The 26,523-nt window shown below is 41.0% G+C and overlaps 1 protein-coding gene across 6 annotated transcripts; it reads right to left on the minus strand.

Annotated features, from left to right (window-relative positions):
• Window positions 1-1,617: 1,617 nt before the first annotated feature.
• klc1b (kinesin light chain 1b) lies at window positions 1,618-25,371 on the minus strand. 6 transcript variants are annotated; one of them, XM_053435582.1, is made up of 16 exons: window positions 25,296-25,371; window positions 17,666-17,936; window positions 17,130-17,360; window positions 15,870-15,951; window positions 15,105-15,333; window positions 14,878-14,965; window positions 13,893-13,994; window positions 13,152-13,325; window positions 12,492-12,591; window positions 11,188-11,240; window positions 10,814-10,881; window positions 10,429-10,537; window positions 9,844-9,996; window positions 3,203-3,327; window positions 2,953-3,010; window positions 1,618-2,860 (listed from the first exon to the last, which is right to left on the minus strand). In XM_053435582.1, the coding sequence occupies exons 2-16, from the start codon at window positions 17,912-17,914 to the stop codon at window positions 2,786-2,788; spliced, it is 1,896 nt and encodes a 631-aa protein (XP_053291557.1). In that variant the 5' UTR covers window positions 17,915-17,936; window positions 25,296-25,371; the 3' UTR covers window positions 1,618-2,785. The 6 variants fall into 6 exon arrangements, with proteins under 6 accessions (XP_053291557.1, XP_053291558.1, XP_053291556.1 ...); XM_053435583.1 differs by lacking the exon at window positions 25,296-25,371 and adding an exon at window positions 22,376-22,690 and having other exon boundaries at window positions 15,870-15,948; XM_053435581.1 differs by lacking the exon at window positions 25,296-25,371 and adding an exon at window positions 22,376-22,689.
• Between the last annotated feature and the right edge of the window lie 1,152 nt (window positions 25,372-26,523).

Here is a 26,523-nt window from a genome sequence, read left to right on the forward strand (position 1 = left end):
TTATTTGATCGTTGTTGGATTTTACTTTTTATTTTGATTTACTTATTTTGATTTGTATTTGATTCTAGCAGCCCTCTTTGTGCCCCTTCAAGACATAGTTAGTAGAAACACATTTATAATGAAAACGTCCATCAACCAAACTATTTCGACTTATAGCGACTGAATCAAATTTTGAACTTGTCCTTTCCCCTCATATGCTCACTTTATTAATATGTTCAATTTTAATAATTTTTTTGTCCCACTTTTTATTCTATTGCATCGGTTGACATAAGTTTCTATTCATAGTTTTTATTTGATATATCACACATCAATGTTTAAATTGTACAACAAAGACACAAAACCTTCGATAGTTCAATTCAGTCCATAGTTGGGTGTAGACCAAAAGGTGTTTTATTTTTGGATCAAAGCACTGAACATCCGGTTTGAATCTGTGTATCAGTGGTGGCTTGACGCGGACTCACTCTTTCCCTCCTGTGCAGCTTCCGGTGCCCGGACCTGACCTGGGATAAGGAAGACAACACTGCGACCCCCTGGTTCAACCTGATCACTGTCTCCTTCACTGCACATATCCCATCATCACCATCACCATAAGAATATCAATAATACTGTGGAATTTGATGCCTTTAGTCCCTGTTAAAGAAAAATAAACTTACAATTATTTTATTATAGTCTATATTAGTTTGTTTAAAATAATCTCAATATCTATAACATCTTACTCTATAACTCCTTTGCATTGATATGTCTAATAGGTAGATTGTGACCAATACCAACTGACATACTGTATAATATTACTGGGATTCATATACAGTCGCAGTGTTTATGATTAAACCTGCATGAATACACATTTCTGTGACATGTCCCTGATGACCTCAGCAGCCCAGTGGGTCCTGCCCGTGCAAACACACCACTCTGATCACATGGGGACGAGCCCTGCTGGCACCACCGGTAGTGTAATACTGTGAGCCGGACTGGTGCCATGTCACTGGTCCAGCTGGCACCTGTGTGACTGTGGCTCCCAGTAACGTGCAGTCAACCTGACTGCACGATTAAAGGGTCAGGGGAAAACTTGGTGTTTATAAGGTGCTGTGTTTAAAATGATATTCAAATCCGACAGCCACGTGCATTATTCTGTTTGTGTCTGATGGAGGAGGGAGTGTTTGAGCCTGAGGGAGCAGTGAAGTTTCTGAGGGCACAGAGTCAACTCGTGCACTAATGAACTCTGCGGCTCCTGGGTTGCTTCCAAACACAGCTGAGAGAAGGAGCCCGGCAGCTTCTCTGTCGAACCCCAAAAAAACCCATCCTGGAATCGGTTAAATCAAAGTGCTCAGAACTGAAGCTCCACATTGAAGCATTGACATGCTGAGAGCTTATCAGTGAGCGGAGACTCCAGGCTGACTTCTACCAGGAGGAGGAAAAACTCTGGGAGACACATCACGCCTTGGCAAGCTGTCAATTTTCAGAGGGTTCCCACAGGTACTTAAAGACGCTGATGTGAAAGATCTTGCTCGGAGGAATTCAGAGAATTAATCTGCAGGTTTTAGGGATAAAGAGAGAAGTAACCCAGGTCTCTTAGAGCTGTACACCTGCTATCAAATGACAACGACACGACCAGAAATATAAAATCGTTGGTTTTTATTTCTGAATCAAGTTCAGTCAGCGGTTCAGATTCACTATCAGGCATTATTCTGTTATTACACATGTGACTGTAGAAGAACCAGGTCCAAACAGAAGCACATTCACCACTTACCAACAATCTATCTATGATTTGTGAACTTATCAGATTCTATTTAACATTATAACAGGAGAAAACTAGTGGGAGAAAAACAAAAAGAATCAAAAATAATTACAAGACATTCCAGTTCTTTTGTGTAGCTTCACTAAAAAATACAATTAAAGACAAAAGACGCCCATCTGAGAATTGTGCAAAATCTATCATCACCACATAATAGAAATCTAGACTTGTTTCGCTCATCGGTGTCACTGTGACAACATCATGACACTCACACTCCTGCAGCTAGTCACACATGGCACCAGAGATTCATTCAGGAAGACCAGGTTGAATTAGCCAAACCCAGTTCTGCCTTATAATTTTTTCTATATACAATTTAAGAAGTTGAACATTTCCATCTATGTGTTTTTTACCATTCAGAAACACATACAAATTGTAAGTAAGTCATATCCACACAAGATATCCGTAAAAAGTCATGTGACTCATATCACGGCAGTGGAATCAACGTTTCACCCTGTTTCCCAAAGGGTTAACCGACACCTCACATAGCAAATTAATCTCAAGAGGCAAATGTTTAACCATTAAAATGAAACAATAGAAACAAGAGTGTAGTCACGGCAACTTTACATTATGTCATTTCATTTTTTTTTTTTACTTGTAATCTAAGGAAGCGGATAACACAACATTTTCTAAAATCACATCTACATTTAGAGAAGATTACCATCGGAGGTGACGTTATGGAAACAGATGAAGTCAAAGTGCGGAGTCAGTGATTCTGAATAAGGGGTGGTGGGGGGTGAGGTACATTTTCTTGGCTGGGAAAATGATGAGGAAGGAACCAAAAGCAAAAGCAGCGACCTGACTTTCAAATTAAACACAGTAATCGTATATTTGTCTTAATGAGATGAAACGTCTTTGGGTGTGGATCTGGAGAGAAATGGGTCTTTGGGTCAGATCTTGTAGTGTTGTTAGTGATCGGAAGACGAGCCAGAGGAGGGGGCCTCTTTGTGTCTGGGCACAGATCGGCTGACAGAGAGCCGCCGGCGCACCAGTGGCTCAGTTTCCAGTGCGGAGATCCATGGTGCTGGAGCTCAGGCCCCGGCTCTCCTTGAAAGTGCTGCCTCCTCGACTCTGAGGAACAGAGGATATGAGTGGAGGGGGATATGAAGTTTGAACATTTCCAATAATGTAGCACAGCAGGATACATACAGAGTGATCCTCACCTGAAACGAGTCATCACTAGTTTTGTTCAGGTAGTTCAAAGAAGCAGCTCGCTTCATGCTGATGAAAGAACAGTAAGAAAAGCGATGTTCATACCGGGTCTGAGCTAACAAAACTAAATACTGATTACACCTAAAGCTGGTTATTTCCAAGCTACAATGAAACAAGCTGTAAACTCAGAACAGACTTCAACAACTAAAACCATTGCTTTAACTACCTGTTGTCTATCATAACAGAGGATTTGTTCCTTACTTGGTGCTGCGGGGTTCAGGCGGCCCGTTGCCCTGAAGTTTCTTCACCAGCATCTCGCTGCTGCGACGCAACACGTCCCTGAGCTTCCCCAGAGAGCCACTGCGCTGCAGGGCTCCGCTCCCGTCCTGCAGACACACACACACTCATCAACACACTCATGCTGCACCAACCGTGTGGAGGAAAACCTGCCATTGCAACTCTTTTACTTTACCTGGAAATTATACATCGGTGTTAATCGAAGGTTTGAGAATTTTGGGAGGAAATTATGCTTTTGCAAATACGTGTTGTCTTGCAAGGACAAGCAACCAATATTTGAAATATAATTCATATCAATAATATCATCTTCAAGTTAATCTCTCTCTGTATGGAGTAACATTAAGAGTTTCACACACATCCATCGTGAACGTCTCCTTGTGGTTGAGCTGTGTGTTAACGTCATCATCTACAGTCAGCAGAACTAAAGTGATCAGCAACTATTCTGACAGTGTCATTTGTAAGAAGACAGGACTTAGTTCCAGCTTGTCAATGGACAAGCGCTGCTTTTCTTTATAATTAGTTTTCCAGTTTTTAATGTAAACATGGGCAGTTTTTTTATATTGTAACATTTTAACCCCAAATAGTTCATCAGTTCATAAACAAGAGAGCTGGTGGATTTATTTTTAAATATCTAAGTTGTGGAACTAGACCAAACAGACACTCAGACAGTATAAGACTCAAGTTTCTCAGTTTTTTTTAAAGGTGGGTCATTTAAGTAATAATTGAGTAATTAAGTAATTTATCCATCCATCCATTTTACCAAACCCCAGCTATTATGTATAGCGTGTGTTTTTATTCCCAACCAACCAGGAAACACTGCATCTCCTTTGGCTTTGGAGGGACACATAGGTGCGATCATAATGCAATACAGTCGTATCACCAGCAGGGAGAGCTGTGGATGAGTCTGAGGCTTTGGAGGCAGCTGTAGAGAATGAAAACTTTCCATCCAGAGAAGAATCATAAAACAAACTGTTTCCACCGATGACACATCGACACTGACGTCTCCATCCGAAGTAGAAAACAGACAGAAGGTTCACAAATGAAAAACTTTATTTGAGAATACCAACAAGTGTTGATGCAATAGTCTTCACAATGCAGAATGGTAAATATAATGCAGTCCTACTTACTAAGATAGTGCTTATAGACCTTACCATTAATGTTCTTCCACTTGAGGAAACTGAAGTCACACTATATATGTCAAGAATAGACAGTTCAATAAATAAGCATTCCACTAACACAACAATATTGTCATAATTATGTGATGAACATAGTCAGTTCTTCTTTTGTTCAGGAGTTGCTTTAGAAGTATAGGTGGACTCATTGGAAGGAATGAAGAATCAAGGCAAGTAGCATACTGAAAAGCCATATAATAGTCAATGCACTTGACAAATCTATAAATACAGCCTACAATTATACTTCCAAGATGTTAAAGTACATTCAGTTAGTTAAACATCTCAAATAACATGTTGATCTTGAGGAAAAGACTTGCACTTGTACCTCTGGTGGCTAAAAACATGATTCACCAAAACGACGATGTTGCAAAACAACCGTGTAAGAAAAAAGGCAACACACCCCATTGAGCTTTGTTTTCAAAATACCGTAACCATAGCCAGAGCGGGCACTGTGACTGTACCACCAAAACATACACGAATACACACTAACACTACAGTGGAATCAAGGCTTCCATTAAATCTAAGTATTATTCCTACACCAACAAATCAAGGCAATTCTGGGCATGTGTGTCCTTTATTTTGAAATCTGTTATCATGGCAATCTTTCAGGGGTCTGTGCTCCTCGACTAGTTTCTTTGTAAATGCAAGCCTTTGTGTACATCGTGTGCCAACATAGAGCGTGCGTGAATACTCCATCAATCCAAGGACATAACTGAGAGCAACTTGAAGATAAATCACTATGGCAACAACAGCTTGCTGCGATCGGACCGATTTTGCCGTCGGTCTTTGCCTTAAATTGTGCTGAGCGTTTTTCTTCTCATTCACAACAGGTAAACACAATGTTATTGTTGACAAACTACTACCTTTATATTCAGCCACAAAACTATCGAAAAGTATCCTTTTAAAAAAAACGTAAACAAAAATCATACAAAACTCGAATCAAATACGTCTATAAAAACAAAAACAGTAATGCTCCCTTCTCATTTCCTGCCAACTAGGCTGAAGATTTTTGAAAGAAATTATTGTAAATGTCCGGATTGGCTTGTGTAGCTTTGCAGTACCATTTCATCTGTTCAGGCGTTTGATCTCAGGCATTGAGTTGAAACAGAAATTGTAAAAAGGTGCATGGAAAATAAGATACAAGTGACACAGGCCGGTTGGAATCTAGCTTTGAGGTCAATTGTCACTTTGAAACAGGCTGAGAGCCTCAAAGGTCTTGATCACGGTCCAAACCAAGGTTCATGTCTTTGTTGCATTGTACATTTGATGCTGTTAGTTTTGGTTTTACATGTGTATGACATGCATACGTCCTGTCACCATCACCTACGAGGCCGATCCTCCTGAACTGAAGACATCTGTATGTATACGGTAGTAGTCTTTCCATGTGAGAGAAAATGAATGAACGGTTTTGTTAACTTCATTTCAACTGTTATATTGTGTTTTTTTACGACCGGCATCACCAACTTCAGGTTCAGTGCTCCACACTTAATGTGCCAAATGAGCGTCATTGTGGCTTTAACATTATATCCACACTGCAACCACTCCTTTGAGCCTTGTGCGCTTCTTTTTACTCTTCTATTTTTCAATGTTGTTTTTATCCAAATACGTGTTGTGTGTGGTGTGAAAGTGCCCTGAGCTCTCAAGGCAACAAACAAATTCAGCGTGCGACTGTTTCAAATCAACGGTGGAAATATATTATTTTGTATAATATTAAGTCTATAGTATCAGCTAGTTTTCATCTGACTGTGGGTTGGAGCGATGTCTGGAGCTAAAGCTGCTTTCAAAGGAAGCACTGATCCTCAGAATCTTTCAGCATTTCCTTTTTCCAGTAATCTATATTTCCATCTTCCCTCTTCTCCTATCCAGCTAATAAATCAACTCTGCATCCATTAAAAATTACAAGTGGGTGTTGGAGAGAAGGTAAATGTGCGAGTGACTTCCTCACAGGGTAATATTACATACACTGACTATTTTGAATGTTAAGTGAGAGAAAGAGTACGCGTAATGATTTCTGACATGGAGAACGACACATGGTTAGTGAGGCGGAAGGTTAAGAGAGAGAAAGAGAGAGAGAAAGAGAGGGAGAGGGGGAAAAAACCAGAGCACAGATGAGAAGAGAAGACCAAACGTCCCGGCAGCGGTCGGTGGAACTGGGGACAGAGGTGACAACCAGGTGGGGGCTTTCTGAGGCTCTGCCGCGGAGGGGGGTGCCGGGACAGCAGAGGGGCTTGGTTTGTTGGGACAGAGAAGGCCAGAGGGAACGACAACACACATCCTTTTACTATTGTGTTGGGGAAGGAGAGAAGGATGGAGGAATAATCTTGATGGCTTAGGCCTGATAAAAGAGAAAGAGAGAAAGAGACAAAAAGACAAAAACGGCACACATTGTAAGAATAGGAGCTCTGGGCGGGTTCAGCTTCCTGATGCAACTGTGACACCTACACATCTGGAAATCTGAGCTGCAACTGCTTCTTACAATAACCTGTCCTGTCTGACCTGCACCAGGTTTCTGTAACTGCAACAAACTGATGTGAAAATCCAGCAGCACAGGAGCTGCACTTAAGGAGAAGCGGGTCAGGGATGCAGTGGGTGGGCGGTTGCGGTCACACTGACTCAGCAGTTTTTCTTTCCTCTCTTGGTACCAAAAGGTCCGAAGCTGGTGCACTGCACTCAGTCGGTGACTGTGCACTGCAGACGTCAGATATCTGCCAGCATCAGCACAAATACATAATCATATAGCTATTACACTGATAACAGGGACTGATGTTGTGAAAATATCCCTGTTTACTGCATCTTAAATCCAAAATGTAAAGTTTGGCCGTATCAACTTCCTTTAGCCGCTTTTATATCTGATAAATGATGAGAACATAATCCTACCACATTATAATACTAAACTCAGCTTGCCCTATGTTCTATTATCTTTACCTGTGACTTATACATCCATTAACAAACCTATTACTAGGTCGTATAATACATACATATAACACCTAAGCTTATCAGGTGGAGTAAGAGATCGAGAGGGGGAGTACAATCCACTGAGTGAGAAAAAGAAATTTCATAGAAAGGCTGATTGGTTGTCATGGCAAGAGTAATCAACTAGGAAATAGGTTAGTGACAGAAAAGAAAAAAGGGCAAGGGATGAAATCTAGAAACATGCAAGCTAACAGGAGCACTGTGAAGCTGAACACACAAAGCAGACACAGACACACACACACACACACACACACACACACGACTCACATCATGCATTTAAATGAGACATGCACACACATATTGTACAAATGAACACAACCACAAATTTCGCCGACAGCTGTTGTCTCAATCGACTGAGTAAATGAGCTAATGTTGAGTGTGTAACATCAGACTTTCTGAGAGCAGCGTGTTTGGGCAACGCTTTACAGGAGGGGATTGGCAGGTCTGACGAGTGTATCACATTCTCTCTGAGCAAATATCTACACAGAAGCAGACAGCAGTTTACAAGCCTCTTTTCTAAAACATGAAATTGCCAGGTGACAGTTGCACATGTCGGTAGATGAATGGATGGATGGATGGAATTTGTTTAACAATCTTTTTGTCAACACCTCAAATGTTTTGGGACAAATTATTTATCACGAACGATCTATGAAAGCATGAGAATGTCATGATGAGTTTATTTGCTTTTTTTGACTGAGTGAGGTGAGTTTCTACTGCCGTGGCTGTGATCGTGAAAAGCTCGCACACAACCTGAGTTCCTCTGCATGCCGACACACGTTTCAGACACAGGTGCACACTTGGATGAACACACATGCCGGTGCATTTGCTGGAGTGACTTTCCAAAGCGGTTCGAGCAGCCGTGTTACGCGTATGTGTCAATGTGTCAAGAGAAGCGTTCACACTCACACAACATCCAGCAAACACAAACCCCACCTTTCTACTAGATGTTACCCGCTCAGGGAGCAGCGGAGGTCAGGTTAACAGACATTTCTCAACCATGTGTTAACACAGTGAACGCACATGGTCCATTAGTGTGCATGTTAAGGGTGAGCCCAGCAGGACAGCATAGCTACATGCATGTTTGGACTGGGTTGGTGCAGTGAAGGGCGTGACTGCACTTAAGTGAGGGGAGAGGCACAAGCTCATACGAGGCATCTCTTCTGGCACAGTCCTTTCCTCTGGCTTATGTAAGCATGACCAGAGGGCTCCTTCAAGCCGGGACACAGCTTTAGCAGCCACGATTAAACTGCAAACACAGCTGCACTAAATATCTGCAATTTTTATTGGCTGACCCCTTTAATAACAAGGAGAGAGGTTATAAGTCCAAAGGGAAGCTCTGTGCAGAAATGAAAGCTGCACTGTGAAATTACATTAATGATTGTTGGTCTCTGGGAAACCGCCCGAGCGGACTTTATAATGAGACTATAAAAAAGAAGGATGAACTGTTGCATTAAAAATGCTCCATTAACTCGAGAGAGAGATCCTGTCAGTTGAATTTATTGGTGGAAATATGAGGCATCCAAGAAGGGATTTCGACAGGCGGTATCTCTTTGAGCACATACATATTCATGTGTTGCCAGGGTGCCACAGAATGAGCTTGTGCCTTTTTGTTGCCGCTCCACTTGTGCAGAAGCGTTACCAGCAGAACAACGACATATTAAAACAAGGCAGCAGGAATTCATTGTCGAGCAATGAACAACAAAAGTAAGAACATTTAGACCAAAGCAAACTTAGATGCTGTCAGTAACGGGTCAGCATGCCAAGACACTCAATCAGCTTTACAATTCTCAAAAATAGATTTCCTGGTTGACCTCATGGGAAGGACATGGAGATGTGCATCTACAGAGAGCTGATGGACTGGTACAGATACAGTTCAATGAGTGCAGCTACACCAAGAACTGGGAATGAGAAGCTATTTAATTAAAAAATATAATTTTTAATATAATGATTGTGTAATTCCTATTCAGTCTATGATAATATGTCACAGTGTCATAAAATAAACTATGAATGTAGGGTTAGCAAAATGAGAAGATAATTATCGATATCAACTGATGAGACATTTTTTATCTTGATATGATCTCTGGCCTTATGATCCAGCCCTGCACAAAGGAATGACTAATTTGTGCAACTTGACCACATTGAGAGAGGGCGTCCTGAGCTTCCTGAGCGTACTCGACCGCTTCCTGTCTAATAAGACTTCCTAATGGCTCTGATGATTTAGGTAGAAGATCAAAGAGGACTCCCAATAATCAGTCCACATTAAAGCATTAAAATGAAAGAGTCATGTTGTCTCATCTTTCAAGTTAGATAACAATGCATTACATTTTAATATAATATATAATACAATAGTACTTTGTGGGATGGTATGTATTCGTTTACACTCTCTGTGATTACAAACACCACCTTGTTCTTCCAGTGAGGTCACTGGCCATGACTCTACTATCGTGGATTTGTACTCACCCCATTCCACTCCACGCCCATACTCACTTCCTCGCCGGTCTCAGAGCCGCTCTCATACTTAACGCTGGACAGGCTGTCACGGCTCCTCCGCCTGTCGCCATCTGTGTCCTTCAGGATCTCCACCATACGTGTCTGGTTTATGGGGTCGATGCCCTGATGGAGACAACACACACGTATGATGCACAAACAGATAAATAAAACCAAATTGTAACCAGCCAAGATGCAGAGGTTAGCTTGACAATATGGATGAGAGTGCTGAGGATGCAAAGTTATATGGAGAAAATTTAGTGATTTTAGGTTTCCTTTCTCCCTTGATGCATTGTCACAGCATCACAGAGACGAGGGAACATTTGAAATGACTGTGAGGTGGGAGTGATGTTAGGGGAGAGAGATGAGGTCTCTATGGGGGCTATCAGTTACAGACAAACCACTTACTGTGTTGCTCTGGATCCATAGAAATGTAGAGAAAGAGAAAGGGATAATATAAGATTTGACGGGGATCACATTTCAGAATTCAGTAAAGCAGGAAGTGATGAGCTATCTCCATGCAGCGAAGGCCATTTTAAGTTTGGAAATGCTGCTCACCTGCTTGCGAGACCTCACAGCACATTCTTCCAGGGTCTCAGCAGCCTCTAGCTTGCCCTGACGGCGGTACAGGGCCCCTAAGTTCCTCAGGGTGGTGTTCACGGTAGGGCTGGACACAAAACAGATACACACACCAAAATGTTGTCAAAGGTCATAAGAGCATCTGTTTCATTAGAGCTATTAAAAACCCTGAAGAAAGCCAATATATACATAGATTAACTAATCCTTAATTAGTCACATTGCTAAAAAATTTATTAGGAAATATAGAAAGGTAAAATAATAAAAACATGCTTATCAGTGTCTGCCTCACCTATTGATTTGCAGGCCTTGTACCAGCCTCCATACTAAAAAATAATAAAAACATGCTTATCAGTGTCTGCCTCACCTATTGACTTTGCAGGCCTTGTACCAGCCTCCATACTCTCCGTATGGAGTGTTGTCTCTGTGCTTGCCCTGGAAGTAAATAAGGGAGAAGAGGAAGAAAAGCGTGTGAAGGGGAGTGGTCATTTCAAACTGGTTCTGCAGCATTTTTACTATATTTACATACAACAATCATAAGCCAAATGTGGATTATAATGTTTGTGAAGGACAAGATCGTGTTTCAATTTCCAGGAAGTGAAATGTAACAATGCTATCCAAATTCCCTGAAACATTTTATAACCTTGCATTTGACTAGTCTTTTGTACTCGTTTTAAAGTGTTTTATATTTGCTCAGCTTTTATTCAGAATGACACAGGACGATAACACAAACCCCCTCACCTTACTCATCTCCTCTCTTTCCTCTGCATGCATCCAGATGGGCTTGTTCTCAGCTGAAGACACAGACAGGACAGGTGGTCTACACACAGTGCAATAGGACTGGACAACAGCTTAACTGGTTGATGTCAGCAGGTTTATTTTAATCCAACATGAACATTAACATTAAATGTAATTTGTGGTTGCATTTGGCAAGAGAAATTCAAGAAGAAGAAGTTGAATTCCCTTTTCAACTGGAGTAAAAATATAAAAATGCTAAATGTTCTAAACAGTTGTTTATAAAATCAAGATTTATTCAGCAGCATAGCAACTTGAGCTAATTCAGTAATACATACAACAAACAGCTTTTCTTTTTAAAATTTATAATTTCATAAAATCAAGATATACTGTAAGTGTATAGATCTTCATATATAAAGCAGTATAAATACAACATGGCAATCAAAATACCACCTGATCTTATTACACAAGTAATAAAGAATCATTTCTATCACATCATTTCAGACGATCCCTACTTAACTTTAACGTTTTCAGGTAATCATTAATATGTATTGATGTATTAAAATTCATGAAATACACCTTTGAAACCTCTAACACATCACCTGTAAGATTAAAAAGGGATATTCAACATTTACTGTCTCTGTTTCAAGCCTCTGTGTTGCGTAACCTTCACCTTCAACTCCCCAGGTGGTTTAAAGAACATCTAAACACTTTTGTCAGGTTAATTTCCCACATATAAAATGGGACCTTCTTGAAAAATGTGAGATCCTTTTGCTCAAAAAGCATCAACACAGTGCATTGTGTGGAGTCTTTCATTCCGTTTTCAAAGCAGTGAATCTAATCCCTTGAGAAAAGCCATCAAAAGCTTAACTTCAACTAGAAAAGAGGGAAGAAAATAGCAAAAGCTCATCTTTCAGACAGGTAAAGTCTTTATTTCTTCAAATAGTTTCTGTAAAGATTCTCTGATTCCTCTGAATGGTGAAGGTTGGCACCCTGCTTAGAACATCGTCCCCTTTCTGACCAGCTGTCCATCAGTGACTCTGCTCACTGGTGTGAGATGACAGTAGTATAAGATGGAGTATAAGATAAAGGTGGAGGGAAGTTGAGAACACAAAAAACAAATTTAGTCTCTATTTAATGAAGGAAGTTAAATAGAACCCACCACCATGTTTCCTGGGATAACGAGATATTTAGTCTCTGTTCATAGATGGACTAAAACAAGCACCTCCAGCTCATTAATAGAGAAATAACATTTAAACATGCAACACCATATCCTGTAAATTATAATTCCTCCCGCTATGAGGCCTTACCATCAACAGATCCAAACTCTTTCTCATGGGCACGAGTCAGGATCTCTTTGTACAGAATCTCAGCCTCCTTATATTTCCCTTGTTTGAGAAAGCAGGACGCCTGAGGAAGAAAAAGAAGCGAAAGCACATTTTTGTGATGGATCAAATTAGCCTATTGACTAGTAATGTAGCCCCTGAGACAGCAGGTGCATCTGTCTGCATATTTCTCCTGAGAACTGCGGTGGCTCCTAATAAAACTATTTAGCACTGCAGAGCCTTCCCTTACTGTCGCCATAAAGCCTTTCCATCATCAACGGGACAGGACAGAAGCACGGTCGAGGTAGGGAGCTACAAGCAAGTCAGCAGATAAAGGACCAGGGGCGAGCTATAGACAAAGCTAACTGAAACAAAAAACTCTGAAGATGATGACTCATGTGCTGAAAAAGTGTCATTATATACTGCTTTATAACTATTCTTTTTTTTTGGTGGCCCATTTGTCACATCTGGCCAAATCAGCTGAATATATACAGATAAAGTGTTAAATAGACATGAAAAAATGAGTGGTTTCGCTCACAATGAAACTATTGTGCGACTGAGTTTACCTTGGTACATTCAAAGCTCAACAGGGACTGTGATTGGGGGGAAAAGCTGATAAAACAGCTGATATGGTGGTAACCTCACCAGGTTGTTCTTGGTTTTAGCCACATTGGCGTCATCTGGGCCCAGCCTGCACTCGTAGATCTCCAGGGCGCGGCAGTAGTAGTACTCTACCTCCTCATACTTGCCCTGGTTCTGGCACAGCAGAGCCAGGTTATTGAGCTGTTTGGCCACATCTGGGTGGTCCTTCCCCAGGACCTGATGGAAATCAAGAAGCAAATGTTTTGAATTAACATTTCAGTCTGTGTATCTGTCTCTGTGGCTTCGGCTGCCTCCAGCAGCTCCATCTCTTCTTGCTGCATTCGCCAGGCAGCATGTCTGCCTAATGCAGGCCCTCAGGAAATCAGATAAAAGGCTGGCTGATCAATAGATGGTGCAGAATATAAATTTCAAGCAAAGTCAAATTATTGTATAGTGCTGAGCTCTGTAGCTATATCATGTCTCCCATTGGTCTCTCTACTCACTCCCCCAATGCTATCCATTTTTAGCTTTGCTCTCAATTAAACCCTCCAGTTCCCCTCCGACATGAGAACGGCTCTCAGCAAAGACTTCACAGACAATTTAAGAAAATAATTTGCTCAGGTCTCTATTTAAAGTCTTTTGTTAGCTCGCGTTACAGTGGCTCCAACGGACATTTTGAATAGACTATCACTGTTAATTAATTTAATACAATGAGATAATAGTTCACAGGTTTAGCCCTCAGATCAGGCCTCGATAGCTGTGTTGTGAACCTCTCTACTGGTTCAATCCAGGGATGTGGCCTACCTTTTCTCTGATCTCCAGAGCCCTCTTACACAGAGGCTCGGCCTCCTTGTACTTCCCCCTCTTTCCATACAGGACGGCCAAGTTGTTCAGCGTTGCGGCGACCTGGTCAGATAGAAACAGAAAACCTGAATAAGGCCAACTCCTCTCTGATTTGGTTTGGTTTGGTATTCACAGTGTAGCGTTGCAGTATCAGAACTCGGTTAACTCTGCAAAGGGGAATATGTTTCATCTGCATTGATTTGTTCTTCAGCAGAATTACACAAAAACTACAGCTTTGGTGAAGGATGCAGTATGGGTTAGAGAGGCGCCCATAAAATGATGGTGCGGATTTGGATTAGTGAGAGATAGGACATTATTTTACATGTTCACTATCTCAGCGAATAATGCATAGATCTTGAATCAGGCATGTTTAGGGGACTGATTTAGTTGCAGCTCTTAACTGCCTTTCTAGTGTTGTAATGCCTTGACACATAGTTGTTCAATCAAGCAGTCTTCAAAAAGCAGAAAGACCCATGGAGTAGATAGGTTGTGAGTTGTCACCTGCCTTTGTGCGTTGCATTGAGGATAAGACATGGAAAACAATCTGAGATTAGCTCTGTGCTTTAATAGCTTCCTATAGGCTACAAAAGATGTTTTTGGTGACAAAGTGTAAATCAGTTCTTGCAAATTTGTTCATAGTAAAAAAACATTATCTTACTGCTGGTTGTTCTATTCCTGTTGGATAGATTTCATAAATTGGTTTATGGATGTATGAGCACAAACTCAGCAGTTCTGATAGATTTTTTTAAGCCTGCAGTCGCATGTAGTCTAATAGTTGGACAAAATCCCCACAGCCTGACTGAGTAGCACAGTAAACACTGCAGACTGTGCAGTTATTGCTTCCCTGTTGACTGAGACTTTAAGCGATTATGAACCAAGACCAGATGACTAATCTCATCGATGTAAAAGTGGAGACATGGTTGCCATGGCAATGGCGGAGTCTTACGGCAGGATGGTCTTTTCCCAGGGTTTTCTCCCGGATGGACAGAGCATCGTTGAGCAGATGGGCTGCCTCTTTGTATTTGTTCTGATCCCTGCATGAATGACAGGAAGAGGCAGGACAACAGTATGAGACCGAAGTGTTTCTCATTCTTGTGTAGAGAGGAGAGCAACATGACCAAAGTGAAACAACAGCAGAAATAACTAAAGCTCATATATGGGGTACTTTCTGACCTATAGACCAAGGCCAGGATGTTGAGCATGGTGGCCACGTCAGGGTGGTCGTGTCCAGACGTCTTCTCCAGGTCCTCCAAAGCCTGCTTGCAAAGGGGCACGGCCACCTCGTACCTGCCCTGGGAGGCGTACTGGATCACCAGGTTGTGCAGGGTCCTCAGACGGGCTGGGATCTCGTAGCCTCCCTGCTGGGCTGCTGCCACGGCTGCACTGTTGTGTTGGTGCTGCACTGTGGGGGTACGAGGTTTGAACGCACAGGTCAGAGGTCAGCGTGCTTGCAAGGCAGAAAACTCTGACCTGATTATATCACTTACTACATTTGCATGAACATAATACTGTGATTTGAAGAAATCAGATTAAGGGGGTTAATTCAATTAGTGTTTAATGGCATGAAACAAAGTTATCTATTGCATGCACAGTCCACCAGATAATCAGACTAATGCCAAATAACGGGATTATCCTCATTCAAAGCAAGTGTGGCAATTGAAAACCTTGCTTATTCTTTTAACTAGATTTATGCTAGTAGTAATTAAGTAGTAGTTAGTTATTTATTAAGGATAAAAACGTTAATGTTCGCTTTAAAAATCTCAATTATCTTATTAACTGCTTTTCCAATAATTCCATACACAATTGATTTAGTCACATGCCATAAATTATTGTATTAATACCCTTTTACTAAATGATGACTATATCGTTTTGAAGCGAACCATCCTCTTTTAAAGACAAGGTCTTTTACTAAGTTTTATGGGTGAAACATGTTCTTACTTCCTGGGCCAGTCTCCTCTTCATCATTTGGGAAGAGGTCATCCAGGGAGTCCTTTGGTGTTTCTCTGTCTTTCTCCTCCTGCTGAGAGGATGAAACCAATATGTGGATCAGACTCTCTGACAGACAGACAGAATGATGGATGACAATACAGAAACTAGCCATATCAGATATGCCAAATAATCAACGACAGGTATCACAGGCAACTCAGAAATTCTGAATGATAAGCACATTGATCTGAATACATCAAAGCGAGCGCAAGTGAGATACTACCTGTCTGAAAGCTTATCATTTATATAATTCAGAGTAGTGACATAATGATCAGTGAGTCAAAACGTTCAGTTACAAAAGAAGCTTTGTGGTGCTACAGAGAAGTTTTACTAATGACGTCAGCAAAAATTACACCACCACTTTTCCCACAAAAATTGTGAGTCAACTAGAAAAATATTAAAACAACCATAATATGCTAACGTTTTATTTATTTTTAAACATTTTTGGGCCAAAACTTATTTTGTCCATTAAGATATGCAAATAACCCCAAAAAATAGGATATAATTATTATATGATTAAAAATTTGCAATTGGATGAATTATTGGTTAATTTAGACAAATACATTCAACATTGCATCAAAATTACAGTTCTTATTTCACCTTGACATGATGAAAATAGAGTTCAGGATAAACTGGGCACATCAAATTATGTTATTAATGCAGTTGCCAGTTCAAAGCTGGATAATGGATGACTTCCTGCCTGATCAAGCAGATGATGGATACAGGCTATTACATTCTCATTCTGTGACTCCTTTTAGAGTCAGGATTTGAAGTGAATCTTCTCCAGCTCCAAGAGAACAAGAATCCAGGAAGAAAATCTCATTCCTGTCACTAGCAATAGTTGTGTTCCTCTTTCATATCCCAGCTCATTGACAGTTCACTGCCCCTTACAGTTAAATTAGTGCTTTTAAGGCATTTTCATTCAAATTTGTTCTGTTTTGGTTCACAGCACAGGAACTATCTAAACAAAAGGCTTCTCCATTTCACTGCAGAGGCCAATCAATAGATTAAACCAGAATCGATTGAACTCAATTGACGAGGACAATCTAACATCAAACAACACATGAACAATGTTTAAATGACTCAAAATATATGAACCAAATATTGCAAAGTTATACACACAGTCCATTATTAATATATAGGAGCAATTGTAATAGTGTGTGAGGGGCATTTGTATTGATACCAAGCTTTCTGTCAGTGTAAAGTACTCACAGTGGGTGAGACATCTTCATCATATTTTTTCAGCTGGTTCATGAACTCCAGATGTTTCTTCTCCTCCTCCAGCTGGGCCACATTCTGCTCGCTCTTCTGCAGCTTCTGCTGGGTGTTGGCCAGCTCGTCACGCAGCCACTGGTTTTCCTGGCAGAGCCTCCTCACCTGCGCACGCAGCTTCTGCTTCTCTGACTCCACCGCGTTCAGGTGGTTGGACAGAGCCATCATCACCTGGGACAGAGACAGCATTCAAGAACAAGGACATTTAACAAGGACAAACTGCTGCAGCTGCAGGGTACATTCAGATTCTGGCTGATTCTGAATGAATCACGATCACCACACAAGCTCAGTATAGAATGAGGAAGCAGAACCACCCAAAGTAGAGGACAGTAGCATGTGGCTGTGAGGATTAAATAACACACAAAATTGACCTTAAATGTAATTCACTTCATAAAACAGAACATTTTCCTTTAACCTCATATAATGACCAAATTATCAAGTTCTTAACTTATCCTCCTTCTACACCCCTCTCTTACCTGTGCTTCTCCCAGGCCCAGTTCAATCATCTCCACTGACTTGCGGAGCAGGTTGGACTTCTCATGCACCAAGTTGGCCTCTTCATCCTTCTTTAGGCACTTGATGGTCTCAAGCAGGCTATGGAGGATGGAGTTGTGCTCGTTCTTCAGGGCCTCCAGACCCTGGATCACCAGCTTCGTGTTTGAGATGATCTCCTCCTGTGTAAGCTTCTCCAGCTTCTCTTCCCTTGGATAAACCATGGTGGACATATTCTATATAGCTCAAGGAAACCTGTGAAGGTTGAAAGAAGATTGGGAACTTGTTAGAACTACTGGACTTTGTTCTTAGCAGTAATGTTCACAACAAAAGCTGAGAGCTGAGTTATCTCCGCTTAACTGCAACTGCTCCATTCTGAGTTTAATGTTATCAATATCCAGCATTATAGAGCCATTATATTGATAATAACAGACAGTGTAAATTCTTTGCTCAGCAAATATGATATTACAATGATCCTAAAGCAACGTTTTGGCGATGAAAGTGTGATAGTATCTATTGGACACACAGGGGTGCGATACATTGGGTCAGCATTTTTGTGCTATTAAAATTATACATACTCAGAAGATGATCTGCTCAATATGTATAAAAAGATAAAAATACACGATGAATTAAAATGACAATGTTGCATCTGAGTCTGTGTGAATTTGTGACCTGCAAGTAGTGAACAGATAGACATGTCGTGTCTTAAAACATGCGCAATATCAAATAACTGTTTTATTCAAGACGGGCAGAAACTAAGACTTATGGAAACTAGTCACTCCCAGTCACTTGCCTCCTGAACAGTCACAACCTGACTACCAGCGGTGAATATAAAGCACCCCAAACCTTACTTTCAGCCACAGTTCCACCTTGTCGTCAGTCCAAGCTAAGAAATGCCTGGACTTTACTATAGACAGAGATTGCATCTAATAGGGAGCTAAAGCGTCTGCTTGTGCGAGGATCATTTTAAACGAAAAATTTGTAGAAAGCTGATGACCACAGGGGAATTTTATTCTGGGAGGACATGGTGCTGGGACTTGGCTCTTATAATAAGCTCTGGTTAGGAGCAGGGCTGCAGCTCACAGTTTACCAGAGGGCATACAGATGCTGCATTGTGAGTGGCTTCTGGTGCCAACATTACTTTAACCAAAACAGAGGCCTAGCTGGCTTCATGGCCGGCACAAGAGTCAAGGAGAGGATGACTAAACAAAAGCCTCAGCAATACAGCTCAGTAGCTGGTCAAGACAGAAAAAGAACCTCAGTTTCAAGAATACTGTGTTCAGAAGAAATGTCAGCCTTTGGGTGAGTACATGGAACATGTGCTGTTTTCTCAAAACAGTCTGAAGATAATCCATGACTCATTGAGCCACATCACCGTTGGTTCCATCATTATGTCAGAGCAAGAAACGGCCCTGCCCATCCAAATAGTATCCAGGCAATGTTGCGTTAGAGCAGCAGTGAGAATAAAGGGTTAAGGATGCAGAACTTAAACACCCACTGAGAGCCACCTGTCTAGAGAAACATGTACTAGATTGTTTGGTCCAACCAACTGTCGTAAAGCTACTAAAGACAATAATTAAACACAAGAAAGGAAACCAGAAAATACATTTAAGAGGTTTTCAACTAGATAATTTTGACATGTATATGATTTGGCTGCTTGTTACAATGTTGCACTATCATGACGAATGTGGATCTAAATAACCACACACAATTAACACTATATTGATTACCAAAAAAGGAATAGATGTTCTGTAATTTTTCAGCTGGAATGTCCACGTCACTTTGTTAGCTTCACCGTCCTCAGACCTCTTCTCAGAGAAAATTTGCATATGTATTTAGTGTGAACCCTGGCTCAGCGTTAGAGATGAATCTTGCCATGGCAGACCCACAAATGAACAAATCTACCGAGGTCTATCAATGGTATCCGGTAATTACAACCCCCTCCTGTGTGATTCATGCATGTCACATCATGCAATTACAGCTGGGCTCGGTCATGGGAAGCGTTGTTTATGATACTAATATATTTCATGGTAAACAGTAGACAACCACACAGGGACAGCTACTGCAGTGGACTCAAAGCTGTCTTAACCCTTTAATCTCTCTCCGGTAATGAGCTTTAATCAGGAGGACAGTGACGACTTTGTACCACCAGGTAGAGGCTCTCTCTAGGCAGGAGAGCAGCAGTGATCAATAATCAAATGTGTCAGCTAGACTCAGATGTGTGCATTGGAGGCTTCACTCGAAAAACTGCTCATTCAGTTTTGATGGTAAGTTAATGTTGTCACATTGCGCAATGTAGAATTTTTACGCTACAACGGAGGCGTCCGCCAACAGAATCATATTGAATCATTACATTACAAGCACGGGCGCTAACCACTAAAATACGATAATATGAAAAGGTAGACAGGGTTAGGGCATCTGGTGAACCTGGTGTGTTCATCTGGTTGTGGGTTTAATTTCCCTTGGGTCCCTTTAGCATTGTACTGATAGCTAGCATGGCACGTTAGCACGAAAGTTGGCTACTTTGAGCATGAAACAGTGATCGTTGTTGATAAAACGATCGCACCAGCAACATGCATCGAGTACGCCCTCCATTAAGCGTTAACACAATTCAGATGATGGACTCCAGTGTGACATTATGGAGAGCAAAGGGGGGGGGGGGAATCTTCTTCTCTCATCTTGAAATGATATTGTTCATATATTATCTTCAATTAAAAAGCTTGACTATCAACCACTAACTAAAATCCAATGAAAAACACAAAAAATGTATAATCTATGAAGGAAATGGTACCTGTTCATTATTTCCCCTTTCTCAACATAATTAAGGCTAAGTAGTAAATTGACATATTGAAATGTAAAGTGTAAGGTGTTACAAACTCATTAGTACCAAACTATTTCTGGGTGAGTGCTGTAGTCGTGGTATGCACATGTTTAATATGTCAAAAGAAAAAGACCAGAGGGCTTACAGTCATCACTTACAAAAAGTGCATAACAGTAAAATGTGTGAGTGAGCTGTGAAGTTCACCAGCAGGCAAGAAGTAACAAGTTTCAGGAGAACTTAACATTAAAGACAAATAGACGATGACACGGACAAGAGAGAATCATTCTGTCCTGACAAAGAAAAAACTAACTTTCTACTTTATGAATGTTAAAAGCAAATAAAGCTGAACCCTTACCAGCATTGTTATAAAAAAAAAAAAAAGACTGCTTTGAATATGACCATATGACCATCATGCTTTATAGAAGCACGGTAAGTGAACCTGTACTTGACGTGTTGCAAGTCAGACAGACCAGGGCCAGCCTATTTTAAGCCTGACAATAAAGCTCATACCTGCTCTCTTCAAGATACAAAAGATCTGTTTAAAACAAAACAAGCATATTCACAGATGAAGCAGCTTATTACCCTGTGCAGTTACTCTGACTCTCTGAGCTGTTGAACATGGGGATGAAACACCTGACTGCTTTGTATAACCAGCAGATAACAAAGAATAGAGGTACTTTCATGTCAGCCAGTGGAAAAACAAGCTGCTTTCCCTTGATAAAAAACACAAACACCTGTATCAAGTACCTGCACGTCAATGCATTCTTGACTGCTGAGGTTAATATTTTTCTTGTCTTTAAAGTGGCGAGATAAAGTCCAACAGGCCTGTTGTTTTTCTTTAAAACATTGCACTTCGATTAATGTTTAACATTTCCCCCATTTAATCATTGTTTTTATAAGAACCCAGTGCAACCATACTGCTTTTGAGACAATATAAAAAAAACATGCTCCTCAAGTACAAGTTAGATCCTGAGCGATATCAGTGATATGTCCTTTTCAGACATCTGTGTATTGCTGTTTATGAAAACTTATGTTTAACAGAATAGACATAAACAGAATAAACACAAAAGATCTTCATTTGTATAGCTAAATATTTTACATCATAAATTTGGTGTATTTTAATAATATGTTCTATATATTTAGTTGGATTTGTGTTTTGTTTTATGGTTAAACTTTAAGATATCAAGCCACAATTACATGTCTTTGTCCTATAGGGTTTGGTTACGACACCTCAGGAATCATTATCAATATACAAATATATACACACACAGGTCAATATATCAGAATTTTGTTCCATATCGGTCGGGCTTAGCAGCACACATTCACCCAGTTTGGGCTTTTATCCAAATCCCCTCATGACCAGGTAGATAAGTGACCAGGATCAACCATAGTTCATGAGCAGCGAGTCAGCCAGTGGTTCCTAATCATGAGAAAAGTTTCCGGATCAATTCTCATGACAGGAAAAAAAGTAAATACAGGCAGTCAAGGAAACCCCTTGTCCTAGAGCTGCATGCGTGCCACTTTAATATGCATGTAAAACAGATAAGTCATGGTGCATTAACAGATGTTCCTTCTTCTTACTGGTAGTTTAAGACCGATGGAGGATTTTATGAAATGTAGCTTTACAGTCAGGCTGCAATTGAAAACCGGTCAGAGTGGAAAGTTTGCACAAGATATCGAATCATTGTGGAGAAAAAAAAGTCATCGTGGCTCTTTACTTTTTAGGGATAAAAAAAAAAAAACTGACAAACTCTGAATAATCACACTCCAAGACTATGTCCTTTACTAACAGCAATAAATTCCTACTAAAGAGTTAAACCATCTATTATTCACACTTGCAATGTTTTCAGCTGCTGCGGACCAGAAAACTAACCTCGGTTTCAGTGGAAGATCAGAGCCTCATAGTTTGGCACAGACAAAAGCTGATGAAATCATGACTCCTCATCCAGCAACAGCGCTAAATGCCGGATAAGAGCATCATACAATTGCTGTGCTAATCCAGAGAGATCCTTCTGAAAATGAAAAAGGAAACCTTCCGTGTGAAACAAATGGTAATGGAGCTGGACTGCAATCAGAGCGACGAGTGTTGATGTTGGGGCGACGAGAATGGGAGCTGTCTGCAGGATGATGGTGACCTTCCCACTGCTCGTTCGGAACAAGCAAACAACGGCTCAGGGCGCACATCGAGAGACGACCCCGCCCCTAGCAGGAGGAAAACAGAGGAGTGCAGAGGGGGGAGGGAGCCATGATGATCTAGACTCTGCTTCTCTATACTCATCAGACACAAAGAAAGATACCTAATGAGACACTATAGACTCAATGATGCTTCACGCAATCAAAAGGAGCTGCTCATGCCACACAAAACACTTCAAGGCTCAAAATCGAATGTGTCATGGTGCGACACAATATGTTTGAAAATAAAACTGCTGGTCATTCATTCTCACCTTAAGACTAAGCTATACTTGTCTGATTGTCTAGTGTTGAATATTTGACCTTGTTCAGTCCAGTAAATGGTCATAAAGCTACAGGAACATTTGAAACTCACCGAGCATTTGAAACATGACACCAGGACTGTAATGATCATACAGGAAATGCCAGTTTATACGGACAAACCATCTCTCTCTCTCTCTCTCTCTCTCTCTCTCCAGTGACGTTCATGGTCTGACTAATGCAGCAACGTTGACCAGTTTTGCACCAGTGAGTGCTGACACACAATTAAACTGGCCTTTTCTTACCAAATTCTTCTCTCTATTTCAAAGTGGCATTACATCAGCTGTGTTGCACTGAAAAAATTGACATGATGGTAACTTTGAACTCACAGTGTATAGGAGGCTTAATTTGTGGTGCATAGAAATATTACATTAAATCCACAGTGAATAGCAGCCTTCTCTACAGCTAACAATTCTTCAAACCCCCAAAAATCTATTTAACAACAGGGCCTTATAAGCAAAAAAGAATTTGCTGAACAGACAAGTCTTGCTTTCTGTCAATTCTCCCAGGAACTGAATTTATTGACAGGTTCGATGACTCAATCTTGCAGGCCGATCAAAGGTCATATCATTTATTACAGTTTCAAAGCCAACACAAATGCCCGGGAGGAATGCAGGTTTATGAAAGATCGGTATGTTTTCAAAGAAACAGCTTGGCTCTGACTGTTTCCTTTTTTCCTCTGATCAGTGGAAGTCAGGGATGCGGTTGAATAATCTTTTTTTTGCTTACAACGATTCAAGAAAATGCGGTGAGTGGAAGGGAAATTTTCTGAATAATCAACCACAGCCTTGATATCTCTCTGACGTGATTACCCACCCAGAGCTCCACTCTTCATCAGTCCTCATCAACAGAGGCCTAAAGCCTCACATCATCACAATGCCATTTGGTAAACACCATCATCACTCAGTCCCTCGTTTCTCAGAATCTCTTCCTACCATTACTGAACTACAGCTTTTCAAGTCGATGCACTTACCCAACAGATCCCGAAACTGAGGATCAATGCTAGTTTGCTATAAATACGCACACAGAATCATTCAGACTTCAAGGGGGGATGAAACCAAGTCAAGAAGATGGCATTTTTCTTCTCTAAAAAAGCTTGGGTTTGGTTTCAAGCATGCTTGACGACAAAAGTTTAAGCCTCTTTTTTAAATGTATACATTAATAATGAGATTAAAATGTTTGTGATAACCTGCTCATCCAGCCCTATGTTCAGCTTAATGTAAATAATAGAAACTCATTGCAGTGGCCATATAAAAGATGCTTTGAGGAAGATGTTATGATTATTATGGACTCGAACAGGCCAGACTGCAGTGGGAGCATCAGCAAACGGTGGCCAACCTCTGTGCCATCTCCCCAGAGACGCCTTTCTGGTCTGTTTCAACTTTGGCTGCAGCGGATCACTTCATCTTCCTCTTGTTTCCTGCTCCAACATCTATCTAGCTCTCCTGCGGGTCTGCATCACTGCCAGACACAAAGGAGAGGCTGCCATCGAGAAGGGTGTGGCGGGGCCTGGGACACCGGGGAGGGAAGTGCCACTGACACGGACCACGGACCACCATCCCTACACGGAAAACCGGCAGCTGAGAGCCATCTGTCTGAAACATGTCTGACTGAATACTGCCAATGATTATACAACAGATACCTGGTAGATCTAAAATAAATCAGACGGGGGATCTGTTTAACTACAGGAGTATCGTGTTGAGACTGAGACACCTGTTTACACTGACGTCTGCACTGCTGCGCTATGATGAATCGATGCTGAAAACCATTGGATATGGAAGCGACATGTTAATGACTGTGCACATCCTCCGCCACAGGAAGCAGCGACAGACTCGGAAACATTTGCAAAATAAAAACATACAACGATAAATATAGCTCGTAATCATTTAGCTTGAGGTCTCCTCCTGACTGGGATTGTGTGTTTCATTTTGTTTTGACTTTCGCATTTCACTGCGGAGCTTCGACTCCCCTCGCATTCCCCCAGCAGCCGATTAATGAACATTAACGGGACATGTTGGATACTTCACGGGTTTTATCGCGACATTTTCTGGATGTTGTGCTCGTTACATCAGGCAGTGAAACTCGCCTTTCTAGCTGCCGAGCGCTCCCGTCGGCAACAAGCTAGCTTCGGCTAACCAGCTAGCATCACCACTCCCTAGTAGCTACGAGTATCTCCCCGCTCGGAGCGTCGAGTTCCTCCTTTCTACACGCGGTGACTTGCATTTACACTAGTTCAACACGCAGCAACGTTCGGGTCTCCGCTTCGTCCACCGTGAGTTCTTTAAAATGTAGGTATCACTTACCGAGAGCTCGGACTGACGGCCAGCTCAGCCCCTTTAAATCCAAAATGTCTGCCTCACTGCGCGGAGCTCCCAGCAGCCTCTGCGGCGCAGAAGACGTGACGTCATTTTTTGTTTTCGCCACATCTCTATAAAAATAATACACATCTAGATTTATGGACACTGAGGAATAACAATCACTGAATTTATCAAAAGTCTGGGGGAGAGCATTGTTTTTGCACGAGAGCAAATATTATCCTTTGAGCGAAGCTTTCAGTTGTGCAGATCCTTTTCTTCAAACTTGTCACAAGATTCAATACTGTGCTGTCAAATCACCTGCCCTCAACTGGGTGTCATTTGAGAATATAGGCAAGATGGTGAATATACCTTGCATTTCTTTCCCTCATGCTGCTCCTGCTTTCCCTAAGATGCTGCTCTTCATTTCCCTCATGTTGCTCCTTATGCTCCTGTTCATTTCCCTGCTGTTTCAAGATGTGGGTACATTTGAAATGTATTAATACAGCTGTCATTTTTCATACTTTTATTATTATGATCAGTTTAAACTTGTCCTTTTTACAGTTTGATGGATTCTGTGAGTATTTCAATAAAACAAACATATGGATCGAAAATCATTCTTCTCTCCTGCTCTGATTTACTCCCAGTCATATTGAAGGGTCTTCAAAAGAAAAAAAAAGTCGATATAATAGTTACATCTTGTCTCATTTAACTTTAATTACAATTACTATGCATGAACATTATGTGCAGACTTTTTTTCTGTTTTATTAAAGGTTTCAGTGAGATCTAGTGGTGAAGTTGCATGTTGCAGCTGAAGACCCCTCACCTCACCCTCCTCTTCCAAACATGAGAGAGAACCTGTGGCAGCCTTCAGTTGTCATAAAGACTCAAAAGGTGTTTAGTTTGTCCAGTTTGGGCTTCTGTAAAAAACATGGCGGCCTCAATAGAGAGGAGCCGCTCCCAATGTAAATATAAAGTATTTCAATATAAAGGTCCCATTCAAGGGTAAAGAAAACAACAATATGTACAATTTACATGAAACACACTAGTGAAAACATCACTAGGATTATTTCATATTAAATTTCTGCCAATAGATCCCTTTCACCTAAATCTTACACACTGGACCTTTAAATTGACAGAGCTAAAATATCAGCACACCAGATCTGATTAGTTTACTTACTTCATAAAGACAAGTGAAGAAGTGTTGTCTTCTGGTGCCAGTCAAACAGGTTCAGTT

The sequence above is a fragment of the Pleuronectes platessa genome, chromosome 12 (assembly GCF_947347685.1).
Source record: "Pleuronectes platessa chromosome 12, fPlePla1.1, whole genome shotgun sequence".
Lineage (NCBI taxonomy): Eukaryota > Metazoa > Chordata > Actinopteri > Pleuronectiformes > Pleuronectidae > Pleuronectes > Pleuronectes platessa.